The sequence below is a fragment of the Pristiophorus japonicus genome, chromosome 11 (genome assembly GCF_044704955.1).
Source record: "Pristiophorus japonicus isolate sPriJap1 chromosome 11, sPriJap1.hap1, whole genome shotgun sequence".
NCBI lineage: Eukaryota > Metazoa > Chordata > Chondrichthyes > Pristiophoridae > Pristiophorus > Pristiophorus japonicus.
Window position 1 is genome coordinate 165,967,877 of NC_091987.1, and position 16,825 is coordinate 165,984,701.

The 16,825-nt window shown below is 47.6% G+C and overlaps 1 protein-coding gene across 4 annotated transcripts in view; it reads left to right on the forward strand.

Moving 5' to 3' along the window:
• nfrkb (nuclear factor related to kappaB binding protein) overlaps positions 1 to 16,825 on the forward strand; it is an 84,670-nt gene that overhangs the window by 52,959 nt on the left and 14,886 nt on the right. For 3 of the 4 annotated variants that reach the window (XM_070894244.1, XM_070894246.1, XM_070894245.1), the window contains exons 19-23: positions 1,096 to 1,175; positions 3,084 to 3,292; positions 7,547 to 7,817; positions 9,638 to 9,835; positions 10,847 to 11,575. In XM_070894244.1, the coding sequence (XP_070750345.1) occupies positions 1,096 to 1,175; positions 3,084 to 3,292; positions 7,547 to 7,817; positions 9,638 to 9,835; positions 10,847 to 11,575 (1,487 nt within the window). The remainder of the gene's footprint in view (positions 1 to 1,095; positions 1,176 to 3,083; positions 3,293 to 7,546; positions 7,818 to 9,637; positions 9,836 to 10,846; positions 11,576 to 16,825) is intronic. The other variant, XM_070894247.1, reaches the window with a different exon arrangement.

Genomic DNA, 16,825 nt, shown 5'->3' on the forward strand with positions numbered 1-16,825 from the left:
GTTATTTCGAAGGGGACAAAGCAGACACTTGCTGCACTAGAGTGGGAAGTGGGTCGCTCATCCCTTTCACAGAAACACAGCTCAGTCCTTTATCTGAAAATACTGCAGAATAGGAGCCATTGATAGGAGCTCAGCTTACTGGTTGGTTGTCTGTGTAACTGTATTGTGAAGGTGTCTGTATTCAACTTGCTGTGAATGCTTTCTGCGGTAATACTTCGATCGGTGAATAAAGCTGCTTGGTGCTTTAGTCTGCTACGCAACTATGTGGAGCAACCGATTCAGCTCGTCTCAGAAGTGCCGAGGGTGTGTGTTAGAAATCGAGGAAGAATAAGCAGGTGTATTCTTCGCCTGGGGCATGCTGTCCCAGATTACTGTGTGTGTCAGGTCCGACTCCAATCCCGAGGGAACGAGGGCTGTGGGAGTTGGCTTTTGAGTTGGGCACAGAAAATATAACCGGGGAGAGCCCCATACTAACGCAAGACACACCGTGTCTGCCTGAACCCAGCTCATACTAACGCAAGACACACCGTGTCTGCCTGAACCCAGCTCTTTCAAATAATAGTCACGCCACCTGCTTGTTTCAACATTGAGACGGCTGGGGCAATGTTATCCATGAGCAGTAGTGTTTGTCCCCAGCCTGCCCTCACTCCACAGTTCGTGCAGCACTAGCTCAACAGCACACGGCACCATTCCATACTGGTGTGGCCCCAGGTCAACGTCACCAGTATGGAATGGTTTAACTGCACGGTGTGTATGTGCGGCCCACTGGCTAACTGTACCAGTGTAGCCCCCTCTCTCCCCCCTGGTTAACCCTGTCAGCCCCCCTGTGGTTAACTGCATGGGGTGTCTGTGCGGCCCACCAGCTAACTGTACCAGCATAGCCCCCTATCTCCCCCCTGGTTAACCCTGCCAGCATGGCTCACCTGTCCTCGCCCAGCGCATTGTCAAGGATACCAGTAATTGGCCATGGGTACTTTGTGGCCCTTTCATTGAAAGATATTTGTGCAATAGCTGGGCTTGAGGGTGATTGACCCCTGCTGTGGTGGCACTGGCGAGCAGTCACTGCGCTCTAACCCACTCTCATCATTATTTCAGAGCGCATTCACCAGGCCCAGGCTGCAGCGGCTAAAGCCAAGAAGGCGTTGCAACAGAAACCCAAGCTGACGACCAAGATCGTGAGTATTATTCAGGAGTAAATTCCTACCTTCCCCTGGCCGGCGCTCGGGACTGCCACCCTCTAACATACTTTTTGCTTTCCCATGTTGAGGTGACGCTCACTCCTCAATATCTCTCCCATCCTGAGAGAGGCAGCTGGCCTCCACTAAGCACTTGGTCACAGCAGCAACTCTCCGATCACTCATTCAGCACACACTGCAGCCAAAAGAAGTCAAAAAGGCGAATGGAATGTTGGCCTTTATCTCGAGGGAGCTGGAATACAAAGGGATGGATTTACATTTCAGTTATACAGGGCTCTGGTTACAGCCAGTTAAAGAAACTGCATTCAGTGCAGGGCACCACACCTCAAGAAGGATATACTGGTCTTGGGGGAGCAGCACAGATCCACCTGAATGGCTGAGATTATGAGGACAGGTTACATAAACTTAGCCTTTATCCCCTTGAGTATAGAAGATTGATGGGTGATCTAATTGAGGTGTTTAAAATGTTGAAAGAATTCAGTAGGGTAGATGGACAGAAGCTATTTCCTCTGATGGAGGATTCAAGAACAAACGGACATGATCTTTTTCACTCACACACAATCTGGAACTCTCTCCCCAAAAGGTTGTAGATGCTGGGAGTCAGTTGGTGCTTTCAAGACTGAGATCGATAGATTTTTGTCCGTCAATGGTATCAAGGGATTTGGAACAAAGACAGGCAAATGGAATTGAGGTACAGAACAGCCATGATCTAATTGAATGGTGGAGCAGGCTCGAGGGGCTGAACGGCCTCCTGTTCCTGTGTAACCCTGCATTGCACATGGCACTCCTGGTGCATCATTGGCTCAGAGACCCAGGACTGTGGGGGGAGGGGGGGACAGACTGTGGGCGGGGGGGGGGGGCGGCACTGTGGGCCATGGGAGGCACTGTGAGCCGGGGGTGGGAGAGGGGGCACTGTGAGCCGGGGTGGGAGAGGGGGCACTGTGAGCTGGTGGTGGGAGAGGGGGCACTGTGAGCCGGGGATGGTGAGGGGGACACTGTGAGCCGGGGTGGGGGGGGGGGGGTCACTGTGGGCCACGGAGGGCACTGTGAGCCGGGGGTGGGGGTGGGGGTGGAGGGTGAGGTGGGCCATGGGTGGCACTGGGGGTGTGGGGGCACTAAGAATTATTGCTCTACTCCATTATTAGCTGAACAGCGATTAGTGCTCAGATTCTCATCGGAGCATGGGGTTTGCTAGACAAGAAAAGACCAAGGTCCATCTAATTCGCCTTCTCCCGTCCTGTCACTCACAATGCAACAATAATGGAATGGTTTGGAAGCTACACGTCCACAGTCACCTGTTCCTTCCAAGCACGCTACATTCACCACACATCATGTCTCCAATTACTACTATACCAAAATGTTCTTTGTTTAAAGAAATCTCTCTTAATTTGAATGAATGAACACATTCTGCTTCCACCATCTCCCTGGGGAGCCTGTTCCACTCGTTCAGGTAAATAATGTTTCCGCAGATTATCGCAGAATCATACAGCATGGGAGGAGGCCGTTTGCCCATTGTTCCTGTGGTGCCTTGTTAATGCCCAGCCAGTAACCACCTCATTTGCATTCAGTGCCTTTCACCGACTTGCGTTGCCACTTTCTCCACCCCCTTCAGTTTTGAACTTCGCCCCTCGCCCCCCCCCCCAATAATTATACCCCAGTTGGAACGGCACAATAAGTTTTCATACCAGAATATCGGTGTTCAAGCTGCTTTGTACCGGGTCCTGTCTGTCAACAAGTGCGAATAAATGAGCGAAGTTGGATGGTGATTGAGGAGCCCAAAAGTCTCCAGCAGGAATGCTGTGTCAGTGTGAGGAGCCACGTACCCGGCTACACCTTCCCTTTCCATGCAGTGGGAATGGATTTTAACGTCATGTTTGTTTTCTCTAGAAGTCCTCTGGTAAGGAGAGTGTAACAAAGCTCCCTCTGTGTGAGCAGTCTCTGGGACCCCAGGCATTGGCAGAATCTAGCTTGCCCCACACACCTGTAACGCCAGTAACTCCCACATTACAGCCGACATCCACATCACCGGTGGCATCGTCCGACAGCGCCAAGGTCCCGGCAACCAGTGCACCAGAACTGGTCAAATCTGGTCAAAGGTCAGTTATTCCTGGTACTCTCTCGTTTCATGCAGCAGACTGTCCTATCCTCTCGTTCAGTATCGGCAGAAGACGTTGGGCTGGATTTTCGGGTCCTTTTGCGCTCCGGGTTTCACCGGGTTTCGGTGCCTCATCGCGATCCTCCAGTCCCGTTTTGCAGCAGCGCTTCCGATCTGTGTCGGGTGTGCAACGGTTCTCGTTGCGACAGCGGCAATAGTTTGGACTCGCACCCGACCCTTACGCCCCAAAGCATGCCCTGTGATGGCCGCCAGGGAAAACCGAGCAGTCCAGCCATGCTGCCGGGTGTGAGGGAGATAAAGTGCAAAGACGGTAAGTTCCAGTGTATATTCTTTTATTTATTTGTAGCGATTTGTGTTGTGATGGTGTGGACAATGTTTTTGGAATGTTTTTGTGATTTTTTTTTTTTGTCCCCTCCCAAGGCGCCTCTCGGTCCTCACTTTAGTTATCGAGTTTCCCATTTTTGCGCCACAAAAGTTGTACAATGCCTCCCTTTGTGCTAGCCCCTCGCAAAGCCCAGATAGCAAAAATGTCTCCACACAGCACAGACATTTCCCCGCTGGTAACTTTCCCGCCCCTCCTCCGTTTTAGCCCCAAAAACATCCAGCCTATTGAGATCTTCAGCGAGCACCTGTATGGGCCAGTGTTCCAGGAAACAGCAGCTCTTCATGTCACAACAGGACAGTGACCACCTGATGCTGCGCTGTCACAACTGCAGGCATTGCGGCTGAGGGAAGATGTTTCACGCTGTTTAATGCATCATTTCCCCTCTCAGCTGGTGCTTCTCCCTCTTTTGCAACATCTTGGATCTTTTGATTGCCTTTTCTCTCCCTGCCCTGGTTTTCTTCCTCTTGTGAAGATGCAGACTCGTGCTGGCCGTGAGCTGCATGGGGACTCATTCTCCTCTGCAGACTGGCTAGTCGAGGCAGTATCAAAGTTGAGAATGTCACAGCTGAGTCTGATCCTGTGCACACCATCACGTGCATTGGATGGTGATTTTTTTTTAAAGAGAGGGATAAACCAAATAATTATAGGCCAGTTAGGCTGACTCAGTTGTGAAAGTAGTTAACATAGGATGAAATTGTTAAACGCTGAGAGAAACACATGATAATCAGGGCCAGCCAGCACAGATTTCCGAAAGGCAGGCCATGTTTGACCTTCGCTAAAATAACAGCAGGGCCAATATTTATCCTTCAATCAATCTCACTAAAACGGATGATCTGGTCATTGTCACATTACTGTTTGTGGAAGCTTGCTGTGCGCAAATTGCCCGTGTTTCCTACATTACAACAGTGGCTAGAATAAAAGGAAAAGGAGGTGGGGTAGCATTGCTGGTTAAGGAGCAAATTAAGGCAATAGTTCGGAAGGACATTAGCTTGGATGATGTGGAATCTATATGGGTAGAGCTGCAGAATACCAAAGGACAAAAAACGTTAGTGGGAGTTGTGTACAGACCTCCAAACAGTAGTAGTGATGTTGGGGAGGGCATCAAACATGAAATTAGGGGTGCGTGCAATAAAGGTGCAGCAGTTATAATGGGTGACTTTAATATGCACATAGATTGGGTTAACCAAACTGGAAGCAATACGGTAGAGGAGGATTTCCTGGAGTGCATAAGGGATGGTTTTTTAGACCAATATGTCGAGGAACCAACTAGGGGGGAGGCCATCTTAGACTGGGTGTTGTGTAATGAGAGAGGATTAATTAGCAATCTCGTTGTGCGAGGCCCCTTGGGGAAGAGTGACCATAATATGGTGGAATTCTGCATTAGGATGGAGAATGAAACAGTTAATTCAGAGACCATGGTCCAGAACTTAAAAAAGGGTAACTTTGAAGGTATGAGGCGTGAATTGGCTAGGATAGATTGGCGAATGATACTGAAGGGGTTGACTGTAGATGGGCAATGGCAGACATTTAGAGACCGCATGGATGAACTACATTCCTGTCTGTCGTAAAAATAAAAAAGGGAAGGTGGCTCAACCGTGGCTATCAAGGGAAATCAGGGATAGCATTAAAGCCAAGGAAGTGGCATACAAATTGGCCAGAAATAGCAGAGGACCCGGGGACAGGGAGAAATTTAGAACTCGGCAGAGGAGGACAAAGGGTTTGATTAGGGCAGGGAAAATGGAGTACGAGAAGAAGCTTGCAGGGAACATTAAGACGGATTGCAAAAGTTTCTATAGATATGTAAAGAGAAAAAAGTTAGTAAAGACAAACGTAGGTCCCCTGCAGTCAGAATCAGGGGAAGTCATAACGGGGAACAAAGAAATGGCGGACCAATTGAACAAGTACTTTGGTTCGGTATTCACTGAGGAGGACACAAACAACCTTCCGGATATAAAAGGGGTCGGAGGGTCTAGTAAGGAGGAGGAACTGAGGGAAATCCTTATTAGTCGGGAAATTGTGTTGGGGAAATTGATGGGATTGAAGGCCGATAAATCCCCAGGGCCTGATGGACTGCATCCCAGAGTACTTAAGGAGGTGGCCTTGGAAATAGTGGATGCATTGACAGTCATTTTCCAACATTCCATTGACTCTGGATCAGTTCCTATGGAGTGGAGGGTAGCCAATGTAACCCCACTTTTTAAAAAAGGAGGGAGAGAGAAAACAGGGAATTACAGACCGGTCAGCCTGACATCGGTAGTGGGTAAAATGATGGAATCAATTATTAAGGATGTCATCGCAGTGCATTTGGAAAGAGGTAATATGATAGGTCCAAGTCAGCATGGATTTGTGAAAGGGAAATCATGCTTGACAAATCTTCTGGAATTTTTTGAGGATGTTTCCAGTAGAGTGGACAAGGGAGAACCAGTCGATGTGGTATATTTGGACTTTCAGAAGGCTTTCGACAAGGTCCCACACAAGAGATTAATGTGCAAAGTTAAAGCACATGGGATTGGGGGTAGTGTGCTGACATGGATTGAGAACTGGTTGTCAGACAGGAAGCAAAGAGTAGGAGTAAATGGGGACTTTTCAGAATGGCAGGCAGTGACTAGTGGGGTACCGCAAGGTTCTGTGCTGGGGCCCCGCTGTTTACACTGTACATTAATGATTTAGACGAGGGGATTAAATGTAGTATCTCCAAATTTGCGGATGACACTAAGTTGGGTGGCAGTGTGAGCTGCAAGGAGGATTCTATGAGGCTGCAGAGCGACTTGGATAGGTTAGGTGAGTGGGCAAATGCATGGCAGATGAAGTATAATGTGGATAAATGTGAGGTTATCCACTTTGGTGGTAAAAACAGAGAGACAGACTATTATCTGAATGGTGACAGATTAGGAAAAGGAGAGGTGCAACGAGACCTGGGTGTCATGGTACATCAGTCATTGAAGGTTGGCATGCAGGTACAGCAGGCGGTTAAGAAAGCAAATGGCATGTTGGCCTTCATAGCGAGGGGATTTGAGTGCAAGGGCAGGGAGGTGTTGCTACAATTGTACAGGGCCTTGGTGAGGCCACACCTGGAGTATTGTGTACAGTTTTGGTCTCCTAACCTGAGGAAGGACATTCTTGCTATTGAGGGAGTGCAGCGAAGGTTCACCAGACTGATTCCCGGGATGGCGGGACTGACCTATCAAGAAAGACTGGATCAACTGGGCTTGTATTCACTGGAGTTCAGAAGAATGAGAGGGGACCTCATAGAAACGTTTAAAATTCTGACGGGGTTAGACAGGTTAGATGCAGGAAGAATGTTCCCAATGTTGGGGAAGTCCAGAACCAGGGGACACAGTCTAAGGATAAGGGGGAAGCCATTTAGGACTGAGATGAGGAGGAATTTCTTCACCCAGAGAGTGGTGAACCTGTGGAATTCTCTACCACAGAAAGTTGTTGAGGCCAATTCACTAAATATATTCAAAAAGGAGTTAGATGAAGTCCTTACTGCTAGGGGAATCAAGGGGTATGGTGAGAAAGCAGGAATGGGGTACTGAAGTTGCATGTTCAGCCATGAACTCATTGAATGGCGGTGCAGGCTAGAAGGGCCGAATGGCCTACTCCTGCACCTATTTTCTATGTTTCTATGTTTCAGAAGTACTTCATTGGCTGTAAAGCACTTTGGGGTGTCCTGAGGTCGTGAAAGGCGTGGTATAAATGCAAATCTTTTCTGTCTTTTTCAGCTCTAGGGTGAATACTGAAAGAATGGGTCAGTGAGGTTTGGGTTTTATGGACTGCCTTGGGCAGAGTTTGTGAGAAACGAAGGTCTTCAGCTGTTTTATGTTTGGGTTTTATTTCTGGTTGCAGTGTTTTGTTGGTATCCTCGCCGTCAATGCCTCAGCTTGGGAATCTTCTATCTGGGACTCAGGCAGGACATCATGCAGGACCACAGACTCCGGCACGGGTACTGTCTCACTCTGTCGCCGCTACTCTGCCCCAGGTCCGGGTAGTCACTGCTCAGCAAGGCTTGGCTTCCAGTGCACACCAAGCCTCTGTGGTACAGCAAGTCCAACAACACCAGCATCAGATCCGGCTCCCCACGGTCACTGCGTCTGCTCACACTAAGGTGCTGCCTCAGGTAAGGAGCAAAAACACAGTCTGCTGTATGCTGCGATGACTTGGGAGAATACAAGTGTTCGAAAATGGAATTCCTTCCATCTACTTTGCTGGCATTGCATTGAGTTTGCTGAATGTGGGTTTATTCTTAGTTTGAAATGACAGCACAGAAGGAGCCAATTTGGCCTATCATGCCTGCACCAGTGCTCACTGTTCAACTGGAGCTATGTGCTTCCATCCCAGTTCCCTGCCCTTTTCCCGTATCTTTTTATATTAATACTTTTCAAACCCAATTTCTGCCTCAATAGCCCCTTGTGGTAATATTTTCCCTGTTCTAATAACCCTCAGTGTGAAAACATTTATTTTAACTTCTACCCTTCATTCTTCCAGTGAGAATCCTCACTCTCTGCCCCCTTGTTACCAATTCACTGACCACTGGAAACCTTTCATTAATTTAGAATACTTCTGTTAGATTCCCATTAATCTTCTCAGTATCAAAACAAGTCACACCTTAATTCATAACTCTAATCTCTCATTACTAATATCACTCCAGTGAATCTTCACTGTTCCCTTTATGGCTCTAATAATGCACGCAGCATTAAACTTGCGGCCTAACCAATGTCTTGTACAAAATTCAGCATCACTTCCTTGCCTGTATATTCAGTGCCACTGTGCATAAAATACAAAACCCCTTTTTCCTTTTTTTACTTAATACCCTTTACTACCCACCATTAAGGATCTCTGTGTTTGTATTCCAACATCTCTGTGTCTCTCCTTTACTAAGAATGTTGCTGTTTAGGGTGCACTTCTTTTGATTGTGTTTGTCCCAAGATGTAATATTTCACATTTCTCTGCTTTGAACTGTATCTGCCCACTCTGCGAAACTCCGTGCTCTTCTGCAATTTTTTGCCGTCACTTCACAGCTTGTCCTGCTGCAAATTTCTTATCAGCAACCTCCAATATCACGTCTCTTGTGTCTGTGTACAAAATTGGCTGGAGAATATAGAACTAGGAGTCACAGTCAGGATAAGGGGTCAGCCATTTAGGACTGAGATGAGGCGAATTCTCTGCCCCAGAGGGCTGTGGATGCTCAGTTGCTGAGTATATTCAAGACTCAGATCGATAGTTTTTTGGACTCTGCGGGAAATGATGATTGGGCGGGAAAGTGGAGTTGAGGCCGAAGATTGGCCATGATCTTATTAAATGCCGGAGCAGGCTTGAGGGGCCATATGGCCTACTCCTGCTTCTATTTCTTATATTCTTGTGTTCTTAAATCTTTATATGAATGGATGAAAGTCTGCCAGCACAGGTCCCTTGGCACACCACTATTCACACTCTGCCATCCCAAGGAACATCCATTTACCTCCCAAGTCTCCTCTCCAAGTAGCTATATTCTCGCATATAGTATCTTGTACCCCAGTTTCTGTAACAGGTTGAGTATGTGTTGAGAAATGGACAGGAAGCCCTCTCTGAATATATTGTACATCATCTAATTCAAGTAAATACAGAACTTGCTGACATGGGATTGTTATTCTGCACCGAGCTGACTGAACGTCTGAATGAATAGCTTGTTGGAAAATACTGGAAATGGGTGAGTGAATGTGTTGTGATTTGATTTCTAAAATATAACAATGTCTTTGGGGGGAATGTACCAGTAAAATTAGAGTTTAATGCTGAGCTTATTTTAATCTACAAGAGTGAATGGGCTGCTTCAGATTGGAATGGTGTGTTAGAGGTGTGAGTGTACCTGGAATTGGATATAATTAAAATTGTTCATTTAGCTGAAAGAGTTTCACAAATGAGAGTGGGGTGTTCTGATTCTGTAATAACCTCTTGTTACAGTCTATTCTGACGGTGCCAGTGAAGGCACAGTCTGGTGCCAGTACTGTGCACATCCAGCAGAGCTCTGCAAAAGCAAATCTGACGATGGCTGGAATCAGCAATATTTCGAAAACAGTGTCCAGTACACTCAACAGCTCCGCATCCAACTCTGCCACTACCATCATACAGAGCGTAGCTGGACAAAGCATCATGAGGCAGGTGGGCACAGGATGAGCAGACCTTTGTTTGGGATGGGGTTGCGTGAAGGTGACATTACTGAGCAGTGGATTGTCCTTCTTTACTGTGTGCTGCACGATAAGTGAAGCCAGTGCTATAGCTAGGAGCATTAGGCCGACCGAGTTTTTAACTCACCCTCCTCGATGTCCATGCTCTCTTCATTCACCACCTTCAGTTCTTTCCTCCCATCAGAAGCATCAGTCACAGTTACTCCACTTGGAGAGTTCAGTACCTGATCCATTGGAGGGCAAAGTCGTGATGCAGAGACACCCTTTAACTAGAATGTAGTGAGACTTAAATCCACTACTTAGGATTGTGTCCGAATCCCATCCAACTCCAGGAGTTGTAGAGGAAGGGAAAGTGATGACATGTTTTACTGGGGAGCTCATTGACTTTAATCCCCCTGGTTTTCCAGTCAGGTAACTTCTCCCTTTGTCCAAAGAGCGACGAGTGCTGCATCTCAGCAATCCGCATTGTTTCCCAACATTGTACGTGCTCATCACCCTCCATCGGATATGGAACCAATCCCACTGCCCCTGGGACACAGCACAGGTGAAAACAACTGCTCAACTCCATTTAATGGACAGTATGCAATCTGGCACCATCAGCCAGAGCATTAACTCCGTTACAATGAGTCCATCACTGGAGATACCCATTGCAGGCTAGCCACAGTTGATGATTTCAGTTCCCGCTCCTGTTTCTTTTGGTTTCTGATCCTTGCCTTGTGCTGTTCCGGATCACTCCGTGAATTGCTCATGGTGCATTGTGAGGTGTGTGTGGTTGCTTTATAAAATAACGGAATCATTAGCTGTGAAACAGACTGTTGGTTAGTAGAATTTTGCACTGTTATAGTCCTCATTTTTCAGACTTTTGACAGGGCATGTGTGCAGAGGCTGAGACCCTGTTTTTTTAGTTCTGTGTATTGGGCTCGGGGTGTCAAAGCTGAGCTTTGTCAATACATGCCTTCATTGATTGAAGAATCTTTTTGTCTAGGTTGCTATTGCAGGCCAGCTTGGGATGAAGGCGCAGTCTAGTACTGGACTCCCGCTCACAGCAACAAACATTCGTATCCAGGGCAAAGATGTTCTGCGGCTGGCACCATCCTCCATCACCACGGACTCCAAGGGCCAGACGGTGCTTCGCATTACACAGGACATGATGGCCACGCTGACCAAAGCACCGGTCACCACCGTCAAACTCACCCCGGACATGCTTGGGGGCAAAGGCATTTCAGCCACTCTACACGTCACCCCAGCCATGCAGCCAGCTGACTCCATGGTGAAGGCATCCGGCAGCACCAGCTCTTCCATCACCTCCACCGTGGTCAAGGTTACACCGGACCTGAAGGTAACGGAGGCGACCAGCACTGCCATCCGGCTGATGCCAGCACTGGCTGTAACGGTAGCTGACCAGAAGGGTAAAGCCAGTGCGCCCCTCTCCTCAACAGACACCAAGCCGGCAGCAACAATCCGGATAATGCCCGGACTCGGGGTTATTCCCAAAGCGGGACAGGCCATTGCCGTGGCAACCTCGAGCAAACCCTTCACAGCTGCCGGTACAATGACTTCAGCTTCAGTAACTCTGGCAACAATGAGCACAGCTGGATCGAAGGCAATCACCAAGGTAACACCAACGGCTGGGCTGCCGATCTCCATAGGCACAGGTACAGCCACCGTCAGGCAGGTTCCTGTCAGTGCAACTATGGTGTCCACCACACAGGCGGTAAGTTTAAACCCTCGATTCATCCTCGGTAATGTTCCTCTCTGAGCACTGATCGTGCTCTCTGTCTCTCTCGCGCGCTCTCTGTCTCTCTCGCGCGCTCTCTGTCTCTCTCGCGCGCTCTCTGTCTCTCTCGCGCGCTCTCTGTCTCTCTCGCGCGCTCTCGGTCTCTCTCGCGCGCTCTCGGTCTCGCGCGCTCTGTCCCCGCCTTGTGCGTTCGCTCTTTTTCTCTCGCTCTCGTTTGCTCTTTTTCTCTCGCTCTCTCTTTTTTGCGCTCTTTCTCTCGCTCTCTCTCGCTCTCTTTTTCTCTCTCGCTCTCTCTCTCTCGCGCTCTCTCTTTCTCTCGCGCGCTCTCGCGCTCTCTTTTTCTCTCGCGCTCTCTCATTCTTCTCTGTCAGGATCGCTGCTTCAAAACAGAAGTTTCGTGAACAATGGGGAGGATAGTGATAGACTGCAAGAGGACATACAGGCTGGTGAAATGGGCGAACATGTGGCAGATGAAATTTTACTTAGTAAAGTGCAAAGTGATACATTTGATACAAAGCACGAGGAGAGGCTATATAAACTGAAGGGTATAATCCTAAAGTGGGTGCATGAGCAGAGAGACCTGGGGGTGTATGTGCACAAATCATTGAAGGTGGCAAGGCAGGTTGAGAAAGCGGTTAAAAAACATGAATAGAGGTATAGAGTACAAAAACGTGGATATTATGATGAAACACTGGTTCGGCCTCAACTGGAGTATTGTGTCCAATTCTGGGCACCGAACTTTAGGAAAGATGTGAAGGTCTTGGAGAAGGTGCGGAAAAGATTTACGAGAATGTTTCCAGGGATGAGGGACTTCAGTTACATGGAGAGACTGGAGAAGCTGGAGTCGTTCTCCTTGGAGCAGAGAAGTTGAGAGGAGATTTGATCGAGGTGTTCAAAATCATGAGGGGTCTGGACAGAGTAGATCGAGAGAAACTGTTCCCATTGGTGGAAGGGTCGAGAACCAGAGGACACAGATTTAAAGCGATTGGCAAAAGAACCAAAGGCGACATGAGGAAAAACAGCGAGTGGTTAGGATCTGGAATGCGCTGCCTGAGAGGGTGGTGGATGCAGACTCAATCACTGCTCTCAAAAGAGAGTTGGATAAGTACCTGAGTAAATTTTCTGCAGGACAACAGGGAAAGGGCGGGTGAGTGGGACTAGCTGAGCTGCTCCTGCAGAGAGCCAGCACGGCTCGATGGGCCGAATGGCCTCCTTCTCTGATTGTATCGCAGGGGGAAGATGCTGGCACTGCCCAGGTGGGAATGAGCAGACTTCCCTGATGACTGGAGATCAGCTTGTCAAATGGGCCATAATATTTGGCCGCAGCAGCAGTGAAGGTCAACTGGCAGCTTGCCCAGTGCTGGGGAACATTGGATGCATGGGCAGGGGGCACTGTGGCAGAGTGGTGTAGGGTTTGGTGGCACAATGGCAGTGGGGTCTAGGATTTGGGATGGCAAATTGGCAGAGGGGTCTAGGGTTTGGGGGCACAATGCCAGTGGGGTTTAGGGTTTGGGGGCACAATGCCAGTGGAGTCCAGAGTTTGGGGTACTGGCCACAATCCTTTTGCCTTTACCCAAAGCAGATGTTGGGCTCTCTAACCCATTGTTTCTGTCTTGTCTCTCTGCCCTTTATAAAGATAATCTTTCAGCCACTTTCCAATCCTCCAACACTCCTCTCATTTCTAATGATTCCTCAAGGGTTGTAGCCAGGATGTGACCAATTGTCTCAGTGCCCTGTATCAATCTCATCCTTGCCGTCCTTCAGCTCCCTCTATTATTGACTAATCTGAAACACCTGTTTGTGTTAGCACTTTCTCCCTGGCTGAGTTCCAGGCTCGGTGCTGGAGAGACTGCATTGGCCCTCCCCCCGGCACACAAGCACTTGTTTAGTATTTGTGCACTGATATCCTGTAACCTCTGGGACTTTGCAGTGGCCCCACCACTACCTCCTTTACCTACTTGTTATATATTTATGGAAATGGTGGACATTTCTTTCAATATTCCCTTCTTTCTGAACCTTGCTTTTATTTCGGCCTCTGTGACCAGTTTCTTAGCTTCCTTCCCCTTTTACATGTGTCTAGCCACACGTCTATCAGTAACCTGATACTTCAGTCTCTGTTTTGCCCTTATTCCCCCCACAGTTCTCTCACTGTTACATAGAAACATAGAAAATAGGTGCAGGAGCAGGCCATTCGGCCCTTTGAGCCTGCACCGCCATTCAATAAGATCATGGCTAATCATTCCCCCTTTCCTGCTTTCTCTCCATATCTCTTGATCCCCTTAGCCGTAAGGGCCATATCTAACTCCCTCTTGAATATATCCAACGAACTGGCATTAACAATTCTCTGCGGTAGAGAATTCCACAGGTTAACAACTCTCTGAGTGAAGAGGTTTCTCCTCATCTCGGTCCTAAATGGCTTACCCCTTATCCTAAGACTGTATCCCCTGGTTCTGGACTTCCCCAACATCGGGAACATTCTTCTCGCATCTAACCTGTCCAGTCCCTTCAAAATCTTATACGTTTCTATGAGATCTCCTCTCATCCTTCGAAACTCCAGTGTCTAAAGGCCCAGTTGATCCAGTCTCTCCTCATATGCCTGTCCAGCCTTCCCAGGAATCAGTCTGGTGAACCTTCGCTGCACTCCCTCAATAGCAAGAACATCCTTCCTCAGATTAGGAGACCAAAATTGAACACAATATTCCAGGTGAGGCCTCACCAAGGCCCTGTACAACTGCAGTAAGACCGCCCTGCTCCTATACTCAAATCCCCTAGCTATGAAGGCCAACATACCATTTGCCTTCTTCACCGCCTGCTGTACCTGCATGCCAACCTTTAATGATTGATGAACAATGACTGATGACCTCCCCTTTTCCAAATCTGCCATCATTCAGATAATATTCTGCCTTCGTGTTTTTGCCCCCAAAATGGATAACCTCACATTTATCCACATTATATTGCACCTGCCATGAATTTGCCCACTCACCTAACCTGTCCAAGTCACCCTGCAGCCTCTTAGCGTCCCCCTCACAGCTCACACCGCCACCCAGTTTAGTGTCATCTGCAAACTTGGAGATATTACACTCAATTCCTTCATCCAAATCGTTAATGTATATTGTAAAGAGCTAGAGTCCCAGCACTGAGCCCTGCGGCACTCCACTAGTTACTGCCTGCCATTCTGAAAAGGACCCGTTTATCCCGACTCTCTGCTGCCTGACTGTCAACCAGTTCTCCATCCACATCAGCACATTACCCCCAATACCATGTGCTTTGACTTTGCACACCAATCTCTTGTGCGGAACCTTGTCAAAAGCCTTTTGAAAGCCCAAATGCACCACATCCACTGGTTCTCCCTTGTCCACTCTGTTTGTTGCATCCTCAAAAAATTCCAGAAGATTCATCAAGCATGATTTCCCTTTCATAAATCCATGCTGACTTGGACCGATCCTGTCACTGCTTTCCAAATGCACTGCTATTTCATCCTTAATGATTGATTCCAACATTTTCCCACTACTAATGTCAGGCTAACCGGTCTATAATTACCTGTTTTCTCTCCCTCCTTTTTTAAAAAGTGGTGTTACATTAGCTACTCTCCAGTCCATAGGAACTGATCCAGAGTCGATAGACTGTTGGAAAATGATCACCAATGCATCCACTATTTCTAGGGCCACTTCCTTAAGTACTCTGGGATGCAGACGATCAGGCCCCGGGGATTTATCAGCTTTCAATCCCATCAATATCCCTAACACAATTTCCCACCTAATAAGGATATCCTTCAGTTCCTCCTTCTCACTAGACCCACTGTCCTCTAGTACATTCGGAAGGTTATTCGTGTCTTCGTGAAGACAGAACCGAAGTATTTGTTTAATTGGTCTGCCATTTCTTTGTTCCCCATTATAAATTCACCTGAATCCGACTGCAAGGGACCTACATTTGTCTTCACTAATCTTTTTCTCTTCACATATTTATAGAACCTTTTGCAGTCAGTTTTTATGTTCCCTGCAAGCTTCCTCTCGTACTCTATTTTCCCCCTCTTAATTAAACCCTTAGTCCTCCTCTGTTGACTTCTAAATTTCTCCCAGTCCTCAGGTTTGTTACTTTTTCCAGCCAATTTATATGCCTCTTCCTTGGTTTTAACCCTATCCTTAATTTCCCTTGTTAGCCACGGTTGAGCCACCTTCCCCATTTTATTTTTACTCCAGACAGGGATGTACAATTGCTGAAGTTCATCCATGTGATCTTTACATGTTTGCCATTGCTTATCCACCGTCAACCCTTTTAAGTATCGTTTGCCAGTCTATTCTAGCCAATTCACACCTCACACCGTCAAAGTTACCTTTACTTAAGTTCAGGACCCTAGTTTCCGAATTAACTGTGTCATTCTTCATCTTAATAAAGAATTCTACCAAATTATGGTCATTCTTCCCCAAGGGACCTCGCACAACAAGATTGCTAATTAGTTCCTTCTCATTACACATCACCCAGTCTAGGATGGCCAGCTCTCTAGTTGGTTCCTCGACATATTGGTCGAGAAAACCATCCCTAATACACTCCAGGAAATCCTCCTCCACCACATTGCTACCAGTTTGGTTCGCCCAATCAATATGTAGATTAAAGTCGCCCATGATAACTGATGTACTTTTATTGCACACATCCCTTATTTCTTGTTTGATGCTGTCCTCAGCCTCACTACTACTGTTTGGTGGTCTGTACACAACTCCCACTAGCGTTTTCTGCCCTTTGGTATTCCGCAGCTCCACCCATACCGATTCCACATCACCCAGGCTAATGTCTCTCCTTACTATTGCATTAATTTCCTCTTGAACCAGCAACACCACCCCACCTCCTTTTCCTCTCTGCCTATCCTTCCTAAATGTTGAATACCACTGGATGTTGAGTTCCCAGCCTTGGTCACCCTGGAGCCATGTCTCCGTGATGCCAATTACATCATATCCATTAACTGCTGTCTGCACAGTTAATTCGTCCACCTTATTCTGAATACTCCTCGCATTGAGGCACAGAGCCTTCAGGCTTGTCTTTTTAACACACTTTGCCCCTTTAGAATTTTGCTGTAATGTGACCCTTTTTGTTTTTTGGGTTTCTCTGCCCTCCACTTTTACTATTCTCCTTTCTATCTTTTGCTTCTGCCTCCATTTTATTTCCCTCTGTCTCCCTGCATAGGTTCCCATCCCCCTGCCATGTTAGTTTAACTCCTCCCCAACAGCACTA